Raw genomic sequence first — 19672 nt, 5'->3', positions numbered from 1 at the left:
AAGAGAGTGCTGATTGTCACTCATTCCAGTATCCCTGTGGACAGCTGTCCTTGGGGCTGCTGCTGGGCAGCCTCTCTGGCTGTGGTTACCAACGGCACAAGAACGTCACTTTTCAACATTTGCCTTTTTATAAAGCTTCAGCTTTTTCAGTGGATTTTGTGCATTGGTGCTAAGGTTCAGGGCACTGGGCTGTGAATGGGGGCTAGACACAAGAGCGCCTCTCCCCCAGGGGCTGGCTGGAAATATTTCCGTGGAAGCTGAATATTTCCAGATTGTTTCACAGGCGCCGATGTTTTATGCTGCTGTGAATGTGGAGGGGTGGCTGTCCCAGATGGCTGTGGTGGAGCAGGTCAGCTGGAAAGCCCCTCCAAAGAGGGGATAGAGCAGGGAGGGCTACAGCGTTTCAGGCATGCCATATGCAAGCAGCCACTTCCCTTCTGTGTGAATGTGGTGGCCTCTACTAGAAAGTTAGAATCACTTTAACCACTCAGGGATTAAAAACTATTATAGTTGAACTAAAAAAAGCGTTTTGCTAATGAGTTCATTTCACCGTTGTGATTCTGAGGATGCTGTTTGACACTGCAACTTGCATCTCTCAGTTCCTTTGCTCCAGTCCCTGACTTTTTAGGAAGTAGATTCTTCTGAGCCAAACTTTGTGACCAATCCCATCCAGTATGAAGTGAAAATTAGTATTCATTGAATGTCTTCTCCATGTTTTCTGTATTCCTTGTGATATTCCTGATTACTCTGTATTTCTGTGATTCTTGGGTGTGATCCCTGCTTCTAAGGATGTGGTTAACGCAAGGCTCTGGGTTAATATTAACTTGTCCAAGGTGGAGTAGCAAATGTGTCACAGAGCAAGGTCTCCCCTTAGTAGCAAGTCTGCTCCTTGTCTCTGAGTTACTTGCATCTAAAGAACTGATATCACAGTGTGCACACGTACTGTTCATGCTGGGTTTATCTAGCTTTAACAAGCTTTTAAATTTTATTCCATCAAGTTAATTTTAGGTGGGTTTTTTTTGATCTTGTTGTTTAGTGGGGATTTTTGTGAGTTTGTCTGCTGGATTGGCGATGTTTGAGCCTCAAGTCCTTTAGCAGTTTGTGTAGTGGCTACAATAGAAATTTTCTCAAACTGCCCCATCTTTTCCTTCTCTTCTCAACGCAGGGAGGCAAGTGCAGAGAAGCCACAGGCATTTCATGCTTTAAGTTCTCAGAGAATTGCTATTAGATGACAGTTTCTTGAGACACGAAAAGTGTTTACAGAAAGTTGGGTTGAGACAACGTGATTAATTTTATGGAAGTCAGTGGGTTTTCTCAGGTGGGGAAGAGGTTTTGTTTGTTGTTGGACTAGTTCAGACTATCAGAGGTGCAGATAGGAGTAGCCAGACGCTGTTTCCTTTAGAGTAGTCCCTTATGATAGCCATTTTTGATGTCTGACCTCTTTAACAGCATGACCTGAGGGTAGGTAGATGCAAGGTCGGGCTGGGGAGGGGGATGAAAGGCAGACATCAATTTAGGTATTGTTGTTGCTGCATTTGCATGTCTGCCTCAGTGCTGAGATCAGGGGTAGAGGACGGTGGTCAGTTGCTTGTTTTCTGGCAGGAGAAATGCTCCAGGGTGGGTTGAGGATCCAATAACAAAAAGCACAGTGCACTTGGCACACATCGTAGCCTGGGGTGAAATGAAAAGGATTCCAAGCAACCCCAAGTACCCAGGATCATGTTGATTCACAGTGGCTTGACCATGAAAAGGTAACAGTCTTGCTTCCCGGGGCTTGCAAGGCTCTTTTGAGGTTCCATAATGACCTTTGGAAGAGACTGTCTCACTTCCGGCAGTCCAGACTCCATCATTTTATAGCTTAAAATTGTCTCCTTTCCCTGTGCTCCCCTTCCTACATTTGCAGGAAGAGGCACTTCCTACATGCTAAAAGAGATAGACGCCACACTAGAAAAGGAGTCACCATCTCCTTGTTTTGCTTTCAGATGGCAGTGTAGCTGGAGTTAGAAATGGAGTCACTCTAAACTCACTTCCAGTGTGTGTGTCCAGCAAGCACACACACCACCAAGCATTTTGTGGTTTGTGGATGTATAGGTAATGGCAAATGTATAACAGGGATATTACTGTGTATTTAATTCAGAACCAGCACTAAATAGTTACCTTGCTTATCAGAGTTCGATGCCAGAGTCATTTTTTTGTGTAAGGTGCTTGATGGAAATCAGTGCAAAAAGAAGAGGTGCCTTCCTTGCCGTTGCTGCCATGGCACCGTGGCCTTCTGTCCCTTTGGCCAGTCAAAACGCCTTTTGGACCAGCAGCTGCTGGAGTGACCTGCTGCTTATGATAGTTTTGATGTCAAGCCCATGATTGCAAAATCTCTGGATTTGGAAAATACTGATAAAATGTTGGTGATGATGTGTTCAGACAATGATGAACAGATTTTGTTTACAGTCTGTTCTTCGCAGGGCTGAGTCTCAACTGTTTGGTGAAACTTAGAAGTTCCTATGGAGCATCTGCTTTTTACATGCTGTGCTTCAGAGGCTGGATCCTGCTGCAGCTTTGGGGTCAGCCTGAGCCCCCCGCTGTTGGCATTTTTCTTTTTCCTGAGGAAAAAAATCCTTTTCATTGTTAACCCGAGGGGGTTTCCTAAGCTTGCTTTGTGCGGGAGGGCTTGCTTCTTGAGCCTGAACATTGTGCTAAGGGCATGCCCTGCTGAGCACATTCATTTGCTGCTTAGAATTTTCTCTTTAACTTCTGCAAAATTGCAGTTCATTCCTGGAAGGAAGGTTGGCTGTGGACCTCTGTACAGATACATTTTTGTAAGACACGAGGATATAATGTGCATCTTAAAAAGCTGGGCTATTTCATCTCCATGCACAAGTTTCGTTTGATGAATAACAGAATCTCTATTAGCCAGAAATAACTCGATTTTGTTTTCCATGTATCTGGTCTGAGATGACGCTAATAAGAATAAATTAGGAGTGTAAGTGAATAAAATTCAATATGTAAAATTAGTGTGCTGATGTCTCGGGCAATGGCAGTGACTACGGGGGGAGCAGTGGGACTGGAAGGGGAGGCAGTGCACAGCCGAGACTGCGTGTTGCAGCCAGCTAAGGCGCAGCTCTGGATTCTTAATAAAGTGGGAGCAAGAGGGTGAAAATAGGAAAAAAAAAAAAGGGGTGGTGGGGGGAGATGGGGGAAGGATGGGAGCGGTGGGAAAGCGGAGCATCCTGATTAGCACGAAAATACAGCACTCATTTGCAACTGGAAGGAGGCCGGGGCTGGCTGGCCCCCGCGGCGGCGGCACCGGGGAGGTGCGGCGGGAGGGGGCGGGGGCACGGAAGGTGCCGGGATCTCCTGCTGCTCCGCCCGCACAGCCGGCTGGAGACATGGGAAGGAGAGCAAGCACCTGCCAGCTCGGGACCTTCTGGAGCAGCCAAACTTGGAGAGCGGAGGGAAGGAGGAGAACAAGAGCGGAGTAGCTGCTGTGGACAGCAAGAAAGCCTTTTTCGTCCTGTGCCAAGGAGAATAACAGCTGGGGCTCTTTTTTCTCCTGTTTTGCTTGTTGGAAGTGGCTGTTAAATGCGAGGATGAGAAATTCAGGCTAAAGAATTGTAAATTTTTTCATCTATCAGAAAAATCTAGAAATATTTAAAGTAATTTCAGAGAAAAAAAAAAGGCAGAGGAGAGAAACGTATAGAAGAGAAATTTGGTGTGCAGAGTTTGAGCAGGTTCAGTCTGGCAGTCACCTTTCTACAACTTCTCCTTTCTATGGGATTTCAACTCCAGGATCGCAGTTCAGCGCCTTGAAAATGGTGGTTTTCATCAACACAAAGCTTAAATCTCTGATGAAACTTTTCAAGAGAAAGAGTAAGTATAGTTACTGTCCTTTCAGGAGGCAGCCCAGTTCTGAAGGAAAGTGCAGGTTCCTCCGGCTTCACTTCTGCTTCCTGCAGCCCCTTTTTAAGTTTATCCCACTCTTTTAACCGTTTGTCGTTGTGGAGTGTGTGGAGGCAGCCTTGCGAGGGTCTTTGGGACCTCTGCTTTGGGACACCGTGCCTTTGGAAGTGCTTTGTCACGGTGATTTTGAAGGAGCCAAAGTTCTCGGTGTGGAATGGGCAACTCGGTGACAAGGCAGGGTGTGCCAGTGTGTTCTGGTGCCCTCCATGATCTGTCAGACATCTGTCTCTGCTTATGCAGCTTGTGTCGCTGAGGTGTCTGCATAAAGTTCGTTCTGAGCCAAAGTTTGTTTTTAAAGATGATTCAGAGTGGCTTTTAAAGTCAGGTTGATCTTCCTTAAGTCGTGAAGGACAGACAAATCGCACTAGAGAGAGTAGTTGGCAAATACACACACACCCCACTTCTTTTGATTATAGTTTTGATTATTATTGCTCTGACGAGCAAAAAACCTTAGTTTTGGTATGGCAGGACTGCAGGCAGACAGTGGACTTGGCTGCAGGTGTTTCCCTCCTCCTGTTCCTCCTCCAGCCTTACCCCACTCCCCATCCTCCGGTTCAGCCAGGGAATGGCGTGGGTGCCTTTCACTGACTTTCAGTGTCACGTTTTCTGTTAGAAGGGGTGATTGATGCTGTAACCGGGTAGGTGCTGACTTCGCCTTTTTTTGTGATTTAGGTTTGAGTGCTGGTTAGCAAGAACGGGAAGAATGCACACTGGCTGAATGGGTGTCTGTCTTGTTGCAACCAGTGTGTCTTGGGAGAGGGGGTGGGATGCAGGACCAAGACACAGACATGAGGACATCCACTGAAAGTATTTTAAAACCTTTTTCGAGGTCTGAAATTAATTTAAAATATGTGACAGGAGGCAGATAAGAATTCCCCCCCCCCTCAAGTCCTTTTAGGAAAGAGCAGGCCCTGAGCATTAGTCTGTAGCTATGTTTTGAAGCAAAAGGCATAGCTTATATGCCTTATGAATACCAATTGTTTCCATCTGAAATTATCTCAGCAGTAGTAGATCACAGCAGTGTTAAGGAATGGGTAATTTTTCAGGTGACAGGAGGCTGTTGCATCCTTTTTGCTTCTCAGTTTTAAATATCTCCTCTCCTACCACAAGAGCATCAGGCAAACCACAGGCAGTGCAGCAGCAAAGGGAAAATGCAGGGCTGACAGTGAGGCTGAGGCAGTGGAGCTGTGGCAGCAGGGCAGGTGCTTGGGAGGCAGCACATCTGTAGTGGCTTTTTCTGCTTTGGAGAGCTATAAAGCAAGGATGTGCAGCATACTGGCTGAAGGGCCAAAGGGTGCCTGGGGGATCATAAAACATGACCCCCAACTGCCCTTTTTCTGTTTACAGCAGGGTGGAGGGATAAAGCTGTTCAACTGTAGAAGTTTTTATTGATGATAAACTTGAAACAATAGGCAGTGGCTGTCTCTTGGGAAGCATAAATGATAAACAAATGCTGGCAGTATGTGCTTTGGCTGTTTTCATTGCTTGACTGTCTGAACTTGAACAAGGTTTATGTTTTATTTTCACATTTGTGTTGACTGCAAAGAGGTGGCCAGAGATAGCACTCTTTAGTGCTGTTGTGCTCTGAGCAGTATTTGTCCGTGGAGGTGCTTTTGTTTATATCTGCTTTCCACTCACGACAGAAGAAAGTACCTAATTTATTTGCTTCATTGGAATCTTGTTTCTGGTGCGAGGAAGCAGAAGGTCAGACAAGGTTGTTTCCCAATACAAATGAACCTGTTGTCATCTCTCATGGAAGCTGTCATATTCCCAGGGGCATCTTTCAGCCGAGCTATTCTGCACTGCACAGCACCTGCCATGATCAGAGAATGGAAAACTGATTCCTTTGTGAAGAGTGAGAGCTAGAGGGGGGGAAAAAAGAGTTTCAAGTTTAGCATAAGTAAAACAGCAAGTATAAAAATGGGAAGAGCAAAAAGTGTTTTTTACAGAACGTAATTTTAGAGTAGAAATGAAAGGGTTTTTTTAACTGTTATGGAAGTGAGGTTCTAAGGAGTGTTTTAATGGGTCTACAATGGCAAACAAAATGCTTCTTTCAGTTTTGGATGACGTGTGGGAAACTTACACGTGGGATTTTGTGATAGAGCTATCTGCAATAGCATCTGATTTTCTTGTTATTGTGTCTCTCTGCAGCTGTTTCCAACCTAGATGAAGAGAGTAGATGGACTGTGCACTACACTGCCCCATGGCACCAGCAGGAAAATGTCTTCCTACCCTCCTCAAGACCACCTTGTGTGGAGGACCTGCACCGACAAGCCAAGTTGAACCTCAAGTCAGTGCTGAGAGGTAAGATGCTGCTACTGACATAGATGTGTCCTAAAACAACAGTACTTGTTCCAGTCTTTGCAAACCCAGATTGCAGGCTTTGGAAGAAGTTTACTTGTTCTTCTGTACCGCATGTAGAACATTAGTGGGATTTTCCCACTCAGATGAAGGGACAGGGGAAAATTACTTTGCTATGAAGAGATGAGTAAATGCGTTACCTAACGGAGCACTCTAAAATAGAAAAGTGTCTCTTGGCCGTTTTCATTTAGTCTTTGGAGTGTTTCCAGAATGGTTCCTTCAGTTTCAATAAGTTGTGAATTAGTCCATTTGTGGATTACAAAACACATGAGAGGTGTTTCATTCTGCTGTTTTACAGTGTCATTTCTAGAGTTGTGGCTACTTGTGAGAAGCTGGAAAAGGTGCTGAGGGCAGAAAAGGGAAATGAGGAACAGGGCACGCACAAGGAGTCTTCCAGTAATAAAAGTGCCTTCTTGCAGAAGTGTTCAGCATATTTTTACAGCCCAGTTTTTACCCATAATACCTTCACTGAGGTTGTACCTGTGCAGTCTGTCATGGGAGGCATTGTGTTGTATCAGTGCAGCCATGACAACAAAGACATGCAGCCAGCAAGGAGGCCTGCAAAATGTCTGTCCCTGGGCCAGACATAAAGTTTAAAATAACACTATAATGTTCACGTTCTGGAAACAGTTAACCTAGATTTTTCTTTACTCTGGCTGTTTAACAAAGGGGGTTACCCTGCAAAGAGCCAACTTGTTCAAGTCCCTTTTTGTTTCAGCAGGAACTGAAGGTACTTGATATCTTGCAAAGTTAACCTGATGTAAAAGAGTATTTTATTTTTTATTTGATTAACATGACATATCTGCTTTTTAGACTTGAAGGAAACTTGATTTTGTATGTCTGAATAGAGAAGTGTTTGACCACCATATTTTAGTTCTCTTGCCATTTCCCCAGTTAATTGATTTTCACTGTCTCTTACTAGGTGCTTTTTGTTATCATTTAATAGGGAAGTCTTGACAGCCAGTGTAATTGTCTTCTGCATGGCTCAGCAGATAGCCTGTGCGCCCTCTATACTTATTACTGGATTAATACATTTATGCAGTTCCTTAGCCTTGAAACATTTATTGTTTTCTTAATGGCACACTCTTACCAGTCCTTTACAAAATAAAAATATTTGCTTGCTTTAGATTAAAAAAAAACACTGATTGCTGCTAGCTTTTTGTGAACATTAACCAGTTATTCTAGTATTTTTTCCTGTTCTCTGTTTCGGACTGTTATTAAAAAAAAAAAAAAACCAACCTTCACAGACTGGCTGAAATGCACTGATTTTTTTGAGTTTTATCAGAAATGTATCAACTGCAGTTTCATGTTCTATTTAAACAAATTTATATCTAATATATTTGTGTGAAACCAAGTAATATATGCTGTTTCCCCTCTTACACATCTGAAGTTGTTTTGGTCTGGTGGGATTTTTCTCTGGAGGTGCACCTCATTATAAAACATAAGCTATTTATTACTACTACAATTTGCGAGTTGGCCATTGGGTTAAATGGTGTTGAATGTAGGACAGCTTGGTAAGGAAGTGAGTTTCAGTTTAATGCTTTCAGGGTAGTAACTGAGAGGAGAAATTGTGATGATACCTTCATCAGACTTCATTCTGCTGACATAGTGAACATAACACTGTTATCTATTTATTTACTTACTTATTTAACCTCAAGATCTTTCCTTGAGCCATGTTTTTTTTCCCCTAAGTGCTGTTTTAAAATAATTCCTTGCTGTTGCCTGGAACTGTCCCGAGAAGCTACAGCATGAGTAGTAGTAAGAGAGGTACTGACTAAAGTTCTGCAAGGTTTGCTGTGCTGCTGCTTCAACCAGCAGTGTGAAATCAGGAAGGCGCTGGTGCTTCTGATCGTACTTGGAGATTTGAGTTAAAAGTTCTGTATCCAGAGTAGAGTTTCATTCGGTAGAAAGGCATTGTTGGAATTGTAACATAATTTTGACAACTGCTGAACTGCTTTTCCACCTGTTTCGTTAGAAAAGACAAAAAAAAAAAGCTGCTTAAATTCTAAAGCTTCTTAATAGGTAGAAAGGAATTATGTGACTGTAACACTGAAGAGCTTGAAGTAGTCTTATGAGAAGCACCATTGGGCTGGCATGGGGACTTCAGTTCTGCATGTCTTGGCCTCATGACAAAGTTTGCAGTTTGCCATCCTTTTGGTGTTTCAGATTCTTTGGTTGAGGTAAACTGTGGAGCAGTAGGACAGCTATGTATGACCTGATACGCTGTATCAGTGGTGGGGAAAGAATAACACTGGGTGACAAAATGCACTGTGTTCTGTGCAGAAAGTGGGATGAATCACTTCTGTCTCCAAAAAATGGTGACAACAAAGGGAAAATGGAAGGAAGTGGAACTCAAGCCAAGTCCTCTTGAGCCTGATAGTGAGGTCTTGAAGACTAAGTTAGCAGCTATTGTTCAGATCATCAAAAAACATGTTTGAAAGTTTTCCAGTCCTGTTCTTGTTGATGTTATGAGAGCTGATGTTGTTGGTACATAGCAGCTATAGCAGCTTGATTGAAGATTATTAATTTGTTTCTACACAGGTAGCTCCCCTGTGAGTGGAAAAGGAAGTATAAAACTTAGCGAACAAATAGTAATTCACGTGTAGAGCACATTTAAAACCACCTGTCAAAGTAGCAAATGTATAAAATCTTTCAAAATAATTCAAGCAAAGTATTTCTATCAAGGTATTTTCACCCATCTAATAGTAACCAGATGGGAATCCTGGCTAGCTTTAAAGACAGTCAGTGCAAGGGAAAACTGTTTGTTCTGGTATGATTTTAACAGCAAATTCTTTACAGTGTGGGTCTAATTTAAAAAAAAATCTAGTGAAATAAATAAGAAGCTGTTATTTAGAAAAAACTTTTAAGTATCACTTAAGCAGAAGTTAGTATTGCATCTTAAATTGGTTTAAGAAGAAAAAGTTACAGATATTAAAATAAATAGTATCTTACATGTCTTGAGAGAAATAAGTATGCTGATCTCTGCATACTTTTTCAGAAAGCAGTGTTGTGTTTGGAGGAGGAAGAGATCTTCATTAGTTTTTGTGCAGTTGATTATTTTACTTTGTGTATTATATATTGGTATGTTCCCTGCTTATCAGCACTATGGAAATGGATGCAGTATGTGGTAGTAGATGTTGCATAGGGAGATATTTTAGGTTTTTACCTTTGAACTAGGCTTTTATCCTTCTGAAATTACAGAGAAATACTGTGCTTTTCCTTTATGAAGCTACTTTCAAGTATAAGTGGTGAGATCTTGCATTCAAATGTGTTCATAACTGAGGTAAAGCTATTTACCCTTTAAGCATGTAGGTGCTCTGCTGTCCTCTGAAGTTTTAAAAAGCAGTATTGTCCAGTAATCTGAATTAGAAAATGAAGCACCTGGAACCTGGAAAGCTTGTGATGCATAGTCTGTCTGTTCTTGAGAACTGAAGTTGCTTTATGTAACCTATACTAAAATTTAAAGTTGTTATTGACTAAAACCAGTGGCTTGATATATTAAACCCAGGCTGTGTTACTTCATTTTAAATGAAAGGTCTCAGTGGCTCAGTGTGATGGCTAGGGAAGAAGAGTAACTTCAGCTGCACCTCACTGTCTTGGTACCATTGCAATTTTATCTAAATGTTTAGAAAATAATGCAGTTCTTGGGTTGTGGTGATAGATACTGTATTTCTTCTTAGTGTTTAGTTTGCATTGGATAAAGCAGACCCTCCTTTTCTTTGAGGAAGGAGCCAGGGCCTCGGAGTGCCTGCTGAACAAGATGGGGTGACACATGCCATGCAAGGTGCATATTTGTGCCATGCAAGGGGCATGTTTTCTTACCCTCAGGGCCAAGCTGCTGGCCTTTCCTGAAAGCCTGTCCTATATGGCCTCTTCCTAATGTTTTCATGGTCACTTCCTGAAAGGTGTTTCCCAGAATACAGGTGTTCAGATAAAAACAAAACAGTATTAACCACTGAGGAGTCTTGATGTGACTCTGTGCTTCGTGTCACTGTTGTGTCCTAGGATGTCATACAAACAGGAGATGAAGACGACAGATGGGAAGGAAGAGCTGAGGCTCTGCATGGGGCCAGGATCGTCAAATCAGTCCTGTTCCCTTGCTGTGTTCTGCTCCTAGGCTGAAGGACTATGAGACTTGGCTAGTCTCATGTTGCTAATGTCTGCTGAGTGTCTGGACTAGCACGTAGAGTCTGGTCTGGGCAGTAGCAGAGCTGTGAGTCTGATGTTGTTCAGAGTGGCATTGTTTCTTAAGGCAGGCTGTCATCTGTGTTGAGGGGCCCAGTGCCACATACTGCAGTGCTTCCTGTAGTCCTCTTGGTCCATAAGGCCAGGAGGTTCAGTGGGTGTTCATCCAGAGTCTGGGTGGCACTGTAAAACAGCTCCATCTCTGACCGTGCACGCAGACCTGGCTCATTGCATGGTCCTGTTTGAAAAACCGCTATCTGAGGAAGTCTCTGAAGTACAGTGGTCTTCAGCTGGGAGCACAGACAGAACAGCTGTAGTATGTAGCCATGGCACAAATATTTGGCGGTAAAAGTAAATTTAGACTAATCCTCATTTTGTGAATTGCGGTATGCTCTAAAATTGACAAGCAGTAAGGCCTGAGGAGAAGACACAGCACTGTTTTAAGTGTTGCTTTGCTTAACTGCTTGGGTTGTATTGTAAGTGTACCTGTTTACCTTCTGAGCAGGTTTGAAAGATTAAGTGTGTTACAGGTGTCCAATGTCCTAAAAGGAAAGCCTAAAGTTTAATCTGGAATGCATTGGCCTCAGATAATCTTGCAAGCTATGATGAAGTGAAGGAAGAGCAAAAAGACTTTTTACCATGTACCTGAACTCTTTTTTGAACTATTCTAAATTGTCCCTCAAATGTGGATATATGTCAGTTGCAGTGATGGCAACCAGAGCAGGGCATGTATAGTGGAATTTCCAAGGGACACTTGTCTTCTAGTTCCTACAATTAGCAATGTAGAACACTTCTGATTTAAAAAAAAAAATAATAAAAAAAATGGGGGAGTGCAATCTCCATCGATGTGTGTTGTCATTTTTTCATGAGTTGAGAGACGACAGGCATAAAGCACAGGAATTGAATGTATTAATTTTAAAGGTCAAACACAGCCAGACTGAAATGATTCCAGGCTGTTAGGAGATATGCAGCTCCTGAAGAGTGTTGTGGACATTCTCTGCACTGTTGAAGTTGCAGATGAGGGGCAGTGTCTTGTAACACACTGCTGGTCACTGCCCAGACTGGTTGTCCTTTCCAGCAGATAACAACGTGTTGGATAGGCACTGAGGAAGGTGTTGCTGTAAATAGTGGGGACAGTCCACAGGCTGACTTTCATACCCCTTTTCAGTCTATAACTGCTGAAACTTCCTGCACGACTGCCTGTACTTTGTGCCCTCCCCCAAGGGTAATTGTGTTGATTCAAACTACGTACATAATATAGGGCTTGTTGTTCAATGTCTGCAATGATTCATTTATTATCTCATCTTCAGAAGAGCTGGATTTGGCTGACTCTAGCTTCTGTTTAGCTTTGTTGGCCAAATTCAAGGAATGTATTTAAGCAGCAGTGATTGAAACAGTTGATTTGTTTTCCAGAAGACATCTGGTTAGCATTGTCAAATAAAACAGGATTTAAGTAGTTAGTCATAAAACCTCTATTATGTCTTGCTGCAAGACCTTCCAGACAGGTATGTGTTTAGCCTTTGTTTTCTCAGTGCATCTGCCAGATCACTGTTCAGATGAGCAATATTAAGGTCAGACCTACTAGTTGATAATCCTGCTGAGAAGATTATGGACTTAAAATAATCTTATGTTTCATTAAAGAGCTGCAAAATAGGGGAAACCACTTCATATTGATAATAGCTCTGGTTCATGTTCAGAGAGATGTCAAAATGTGAACTCCTTACCAACTGGAAACCTTAATGAAGTAAAAGGCCATTAAAGGCTAGGGGTAGACCATATGTTCCTGAAAGGCCTTGGAGCTATAAAATCAAAAAATAGAAATCAACTAATTTTTCATTACTTTAGTTTCAATTGTCAAGTTACTTTCAGAGCTTCTGCTCATGTATCCTGCTTTTTTTACTGTTACTGAATTAATTCACTGTACATCTGTTGATGGTTTTGGCCAAGTTCCATACTCCAACTGCCCTTTCTAATAAGAAATTTCAAAAAGCAAATACTCAAATGAAACAAACCAGAATTTGACCAAGAGGCTACACTGCATGTGTTTGAAAGCTGGTCTTGTGCTGCAAAATTGAGCGACTTGGAAGCATCTAGGTTGCCTATTTTTAGGTTTGGTTTATATAGTGCAGTGCTGAGTGTAAAAACATAAAGAGTGGTTATATGTAGATTGATTGCATGATATACATATGAGCAGTGAAAGCAATTCCAGTGAAAGCATTTAAAGAAGATAAAATTTGTTTCAAAATAATACTGGGGATTTTTTCTTAAACTAGATGAATGTGTTTTTTAGGAACCTGTACCTGAAGGATTATTGAACCCATTTCAGATCAATGCCTTTAGTAGACAGAATACACTGAAACCGCTGTCTGTAGCATTGTTATTTAAGTGCTAGGTAAAGCAACTTCCATCACAAGGAATATTGAACTTTCAGTTTATTTCCTTTTTGCTTTTTTGCCTCCTTACTGTCTTAGAGTTAGGATGTCATGTGCTTGTTGGCAGCATTTGAGAAAGTTTTACATTTAAAAAATCCTAGGAGAAAAAACAATGAAAAATGTCTTCATATTTTTACATTAGCTGTGTTCAGTTGTCTAAGAAACAACAAACACCCATAAAAATGCTAGAGAAAAAGCAGGGAATGTTATTTTAATGCAAGCATCAAAGATAGAAAAGGAAGCAAATACACTGTTATACTTAAGACATCTTGTCACCACTAAATGCAGGCGTATAAGGCACTTGCAGAAATTTAAATTAACTTGAGACAAACGGTGATAATTATTTTGAGCACTCCCTGGTGACAGCTTGTTAACAAATATAATTTGTAATGGCTGTTGCATTTTGGTGCCATTCGAAAGGTTTTCTGTATCGCTAAATCATGTAGGGCACCTGGGGAATTAAAGGTTGGTATTAAATGTATTTGTTCTTTAAAAGCTCCAAGAAGAGAAGGGAATGATCAACACGTTTACATTTACTTGACCCTACTTAACAGTATTTTGACATTTAAGAGTTCTTTTTAATTTGGATCCTTCTTAAACACTCCTATCTGATACAGACCTTGAAAATAAATCTGTGGGATTGCTTTCCTTTAATGTTGCACTTCCATGCCCCATCCTTGTGCTGCTGTAAGTGTCTGCACAGCTGAGCCCTGAAGCTACTTTGAAGGGTGGGCTTCCCAGCCGGACTGGCCTCCAGTTACCATGGCAGGACAACATTTGTGTGTGTGGGAAAATAGACCTAACATAAATACATTTGTTCGCTTTCAGTAAGACTTCTTTGAAGTTGACCCATGCAACATACTTCTCTGTCAGACCTGTGTTAGGATTACCTTGATCCCCGTGGAGCCCAAGACATTTTGTTTCTGGGTAACTGTACAGCATCTGTCCTTAAAAGCTACCTGTGTGGTTGGGTGTGGCTACTTATTAATGAGAGAGAAAATGCAAAATAGTCTTTTAAAAAGTCTAATGGACCTTTCAGCTACTTACTCATCAAGTAATACAGCTTTGAAGCAAACAACTATGTTTTACTGCTGACTTCTTTGTTTATTTTGCCACTTGCCACTTCAAATGGTGCTTATGGAAGAAATAGATTGGTACCTGTGTTCACTGTCTCTGGGCTTGTCTTGGGCTTTTCTGTATGTACTGATAAAAGATAGAAATATCAGTATAAAACTGTATTTTGGGGCAAGGGATGGGAATAATAAGGAAGTTGGCTGGATTGACAAAGCAGCTAGATTGAGCAGAAGTTTTTTCAGCTGGGTGGCAACAGTACTCCATCTGTTGAAATCCCTGACCCGTTTAACTGGGAATCTGAACAAAATGGTGCACTGAGTATATCACAGCTGAAGTTCATGAACTTGCTTTGCAGTCAGCATTGGTTACAGTTCAGTTGTTACACAAGTGCATCATTGCTGTGGCTTTACAACATATTTTAAAGCTTTGATATAGAAGCAGTCTCTGTGATAGTCAAGTTCTACAGATGATACGGGGATTTATGCATTAAAGAAAATGGGACATGATCCAAGCTGAGTGAATTTTTGGGAGGAATGTAAAGTGGTAGAGGCAAGCTGTCTGCTGCATATTTAGATCCAGGGACAAAAATAGGTGCTGTGTTGGAGTTAAATTGAGCTGCGTTTTTTTGAAGTCATATTTAACTTGAGATATTTGTGAGAAACAAGATTGCCTTTGTACAGCTGAGCTTTTATATAGTCTGTCTCATCTACACACAGAGAACTGTGCATTCCTAACTCCAGTTTACAAATGAGGGAACTATAAAGGGGCACAGAGTGAAGGGTAGTAATTTCAGTTAGATTTACTAACCAAAGAAACCTTTGAACTAGGGTGTCTGTTTTAATTATGGTCCCAGACGTAATCATTCTCAACAAGCTCTTTATCTTGAAAAGTTACCTCCCTGAAATTCCCCAGTTAACTGCATAGTCAAGTGTTACCTTGGTTTTATCCACAGTGCTGTGAGCAAGCAGAGAGGCAGCCATGCCCTTTGGGGAGGTTCTGGTTTGGTGCTCAGAGTGTGTTTCGGTACTTAGCACCAGATCATATGACAGTCTCAAACTAAGCACGACTCTGGCTGTTACAGGTGACAACATTTTGCTTAGTGTTCTGAATACACCATTAGTAAGCTGGAGGTTTAGCTTGTGCTCACCTTGTCTGTAAGGAACTTAAATTTGTATCTAAATGAAAAATACTTTTGGCTTGCAAAAGCACATCATCCATAGAAGCAAAGATATTGATATCCCTTGTTAGATTCTTTTGCCCCTCATGAGAAGGGCCTGCAGCACTGGACCCAGCACCAGCCATTACTGGTGTGGTAATGATAAGAGTTAAGGCATATCAGGTTCTTCCTTAGTTGGATTTATCCTGACACCCATTTCTGTGTGTCCATACGCTGCAGGTAGTGCATACATAACTGTTTGGACTCTGAATTTAGGAGGCACATATGTGAAATTTAGATCATGCCTTGTCTGTCTGCAAGGATGTAAGTCCTTGGCTGGATCTAATACACCACGATTTGCTCGAATGCAGCAGTGCTGGCTCAGAAATCCAGGTCTCTGACACCCACGCCTGTCTGTCACAAGCCCACAAGATCTTAGTTGACTCAATTCAACTGGAAAAACAAATTCAAAGTCTATCAAAGTCTCTATAAATTAAAATTATATGCAGTTACTTACCAGTGGTGAAAGTAATTTCTTCTAAAACCAAAAGCAGTAATACATTGATTATTAAAGTGCAGTGTCACCTCTAAAGTAAGAGGTAATTTTAAACAGTTTGCATTTACAAGACAAATGAATACTATACTACAGTCTGTCTGGTTTTAGGTGAAATTTTGAAAAGCTACTTGTAAGACAGTGTTTGTAGTTGTGACTTAGGGGAGGAACATGGTTTGGGCATATTTACAGAAGTTAACTACAATGTTTAAAGACTGAAAAAAAAGAGATTTCTGACCCTGGGAGTAGAGTGGTTTTCCAGTGATATGCGCAGTGAATGGATTAATGTGTTTTAATATAGTAGTCAGCAGATTTATTTCTGTAGTTGACAGTTTAGCTGACTTGAGCAGTTAATAGCCTCTCTGAAGTAAAAAAAAGAAAAAGGAAAAAATAAGAAAAATAGGAAAATGCAAGTTATAACATGAAAGGCTCTGCCAAGAAGTCATCCAGACTTCAGCTGAGATAGGTTTTCAGGCATGCAGATGAAGCTGTCAGCTTGTCACATGTCCCTTCTTGCTGACAAGGAGCCAGCAAGAGGGGGTATGAAAGTAAGTGATGTGTGTGCTGGTCTTTCCCCTTTCTACCTCTGTACCTGGGAATTTTTGTTTCAGCAGCTCAGGGCAGCTCTGCCAGGTGGGCAGCACATCTGGTCCTGGTCCGACTTAGATTTTCTCTTTGGATTTTAACAATTAGTTTTGAGTTCAAAGTCCTGCTCTTGCATACAGGGAAAACTCAGATGTTTCCAGGATATGACTTTCCTGTCTTTTCATTGCTTGACCCATGCAATGAGATGGGTAGTTGTTCCAAGCTAATGGGAGCTATTTAGATGTCTGAATAATTTTGATGCTAAGTTTCTAAGTTTATACTTGTCAGCATCATGGTAGTTTAATTCTTTAGCCAGTGCCTTTTCTGGTTTCTAATAAATATTTAGAAACGTGGATTTTAATTTTGTAATATTAGACTCTTCAATATCTGCTTGTGAGAGTGTGCCTGAGTGTGTACACGTGGATGTAGACAGCTACAGAGCTTTAGGCCTGATCCTGCAATAGTCTTGTGAGCAGTGTTTGCTTACAGGAGTAATCTGAGTAATCTCATTAGGACTAAGTTAGTGAGTGATGGGTGCACTTTCAGGCCTGAGATGTGAAGGACTGGTCCAAGGTGTTGGCATAAAGCTGTGGCTGTGTGCTCATGCTGGGGCTTTGCCTTAGGGAGAGGTCTCAGGCTCTAGCCCTGGAAACCAGCACCTGCAGGCTTTCTCCCTGCAGAGAAGTGTATATGGGGCGCCTTAATACTGACAAGCAAAATAATCGTTTTATGAAGAAGCTTGTTAAAAGTAACACTTGTGCACAGTTTATTTGCAATAAGAGAAAAACAAAGCACAACTTCTGCAAATAGCTGAATCCATGTCCTTCTGATCAGTTCTGCTTCTGACAAGGTAATGCATTTTCCTTCATATAAATTTCAAGACACAGCAACGAGTTTCATGGGTAGGAAGCTCAGCAGGTACAAAACATTACCAAAGTTGGCTAAGGAGAGGAAAAGAGCCAGTGCATCCGGTCCCCTCCCAGCAAACCCAGCCTTCCATCTGTCGTGGCACGGTGCGGCGTGCAGGTCCAACAAGGTAAACCTTAATCCTGCTTTACCATGGTAATACCATGTCAGACGAATTACTGAGGTATCAGTGCTGTGCCTTCTGTTCACTCCCGTGATTCGTGGCTCAAATTACCATGCGAGAATATGGTTTCAGTTGTTGGAAAAGCAGCAAATTACCTCTGTGTTTGAGACTCACTACTGTGTGTTACCGACTTGGGCGCATGCAAGTTCCTTGTATGAAACAGAGAGATCTGAGCTGAGAGGCCTCGGAGCTATTTTCATACACTTGGCCTGACAGTCTGTCAAAAAGACCACAAGCTTTCATATGGAGAGGTTGAGTTATTCACAGCAGTGCTGAATTCAGCGCCTGTGGCTCAAAACTCTGGTGCAGAATTGCACATGGTTGGTTGACTTTGCTCTCAGTTTGCTGCTGCAGGTACCTGCCTGTTCCCCAGCTTGTTCGGCAGGAGGGAAGAGAGCAGAGATGGGTGATGCACAGGACATGTCCCCAGCGTGCTTCTGTCTGATGCCAAGGTTTAGCAAAGGCTGCAGTATTGCAATCCTGAGCAAATATTCGTGTGTCTGGGTACATGGCAGAGATTTGGGCATGATTGTGTTGGGCACTGACAGCTTTAACATATTTGCTTTGGTTGTGTTTCCCAAGCCTGTTCTAATAACTGTGGAAATTATGAGGGGTCCATTAAAAGGGCTTTGACTGCATTTTCCACGCACTTCCTTCACAGTTAACTAAAACCACCCTGTGAACAGCAAAACACAAGGAAAAATTTCATTTTTTTAGGGAGGATTTCACTTGTACCACGGAAATAAATTATAATAGAATCTAATGACAGTAATTTTTAAACAGTGCTTCTAATACCGAGGAGGTTCTGAAATTTAACATATCACTAGTGTAGAAGGAAAACAGGAACTAATCTATGGTTTCACCTATCCAGAAAAGCACTTGCAGGATGGCAGAAGGTGACAGGCAATGTCCTTGTGCAGTTAGCCCCAGAAGCAGTCAGGAAGGAGAGGTAGCTTCAGACTCTTGAGTTGTGGCACTACCCCATGGAGCCACCAATTGCAATTGCCAAAGCAATAACACTTTCCTGATTGTCCTGGAATTAATGTTAGTGTGAGCAAAATTGGTTTATCTGGGGCATAATCATATTGTTGCACATTTCAGATTAGATTTACATGAAAATTATGACTTTGAGCTTGTCTGCAGCATGTGCTGCAGATTTGGACTGGCAAGTGCATCCTCAGGAGTGGGTGTTTGTGTCTTTGGGTTCAACCTGGCAGTTTTTGGCGGAAATACGGAAATGCTATGCACAGTTTTGCATGTTGTATAATGTGAGACATGGCAGCCAAGAGTGTGTAAGTCCCTGATTCAGCTGGTGCTAATGTATTGTCATTCTTTAAAATGAAGATTTTTAATAACTGGAACTGGATGGATCCTTCTCTTGCCTTGTCAGCTTCAGTACAGACATCTCTGAAATAACATGCATAACTAAGAACTTTTTTTACTTAGTGTGTAGTGCTCTTTTCTGTTTGGGGTTGTCAGACTTAGGACAACATAGTGCTCCTCTGGGAAGAAGGGAGTCTTTCCAAAACTAAGTATCTGGAGTATTTCCTAGAGTGAGTATCTCTAGCTTCTTCATCAGTATCTTTTTACAAAAATAAAACCCCTATATCTAAAAAATATGAACCTGATCACTTACAGAAGACTGTGTGCACCTCTAATAAGAGTAAGGAGATGGAGGGGAGGAGCCTCCAGCTTGAACAGTTTTTAAACAGCTGTTGCCACCCTTGGTTTGGCAGTGACAGCACCTCCAGTCAGTGCAATGTTTGACCTTGTGTTGTGCTTGTAGGCCACATGAAATAAAAGATACCTACCTGCCTAAGGCCTCTGGGGAGGTTTGCTGGACTTGGGTGCCATGTGCTGCAATATGTACAGTTACAGTACATAAATAGGACAGCTGTTCTTGGGGACAAACCACCTTTTTCTTGGTTTCACCTAGCAGTTTTTGGCAATTTTGGCTTCATCAGCAATGTTTCTGCAATAACTTCTGAAGTTACACGGATTTTGTGTTGTGAACAGTGGGAGGCTGTGAGCTTGATAAGCTGACGGGTTGTTACTGACAATCCACTTGAACTTGTGGTGGACTTGAGACCTTCAGTGTTGATTCCATTAAGTTTTTGGAGCTTTTCTGGCCTTCACGAGGTGCACTATTCATCGTGTTCACCTTCTTGGGTAGGAAAATAAGTAAGGTCCAACAGTTAATATCAGAGCGTTCATCTACCACGCTCCAGAAGAGCCTGTCGCCTCTGGAAGAGTTCCTGTGACTCCATGGGAAGCCCCCACTG

General features: G+C 41.9%; 1 protein-coding gene across 9 annotated transcripts in view; it reads left to right on the top strand.

The window, feature by feature from the left end:
- NHSL1 (NHS like 1) overlaps window positions 1-19672 on the top strand; it is a 178006-nt gene that overhangs the window by 118236 nt on the left and 40098 nt on the right. For 8 of the 9 annotated variants that reach the window (XM_088161651.1, XM_088161649.1, XM_088161648.1 and 5 more), the window contains exon 2: window positions 6106-6258. In XM_088161651.1, coding sequence (XP_088017777.1) covers window positions 6106-6258 — 153 coding nt within the window. Of the gene's footprint in view, window positions 1-3361; window positions 3865-6105; window positions 6259-19672 lie in introns of those variants that run through there. The other variant, XM_014879047.2, reaches the window with a different exon arrangement.

The sequence above is a fragment of the Sturnus vulgaris genome, chromosome 3 (assembly GCF_052056855.1).
Source record: "Sturnus vulgaris isolate bStuVul1 chromosome 3, bStuVul1.hap1, whole genome shotgun sequence".
Taxonomy (NCBI): domain Eukaryota; kingdom Metazoa; phylum Chordata; class Aves; order Passeriformes; family Sturnidae; genus Sturnus; species Sturnus vulgaris.
This window is presented reverse-complemented; position numbering and strand designations above follow the sequence as displayed.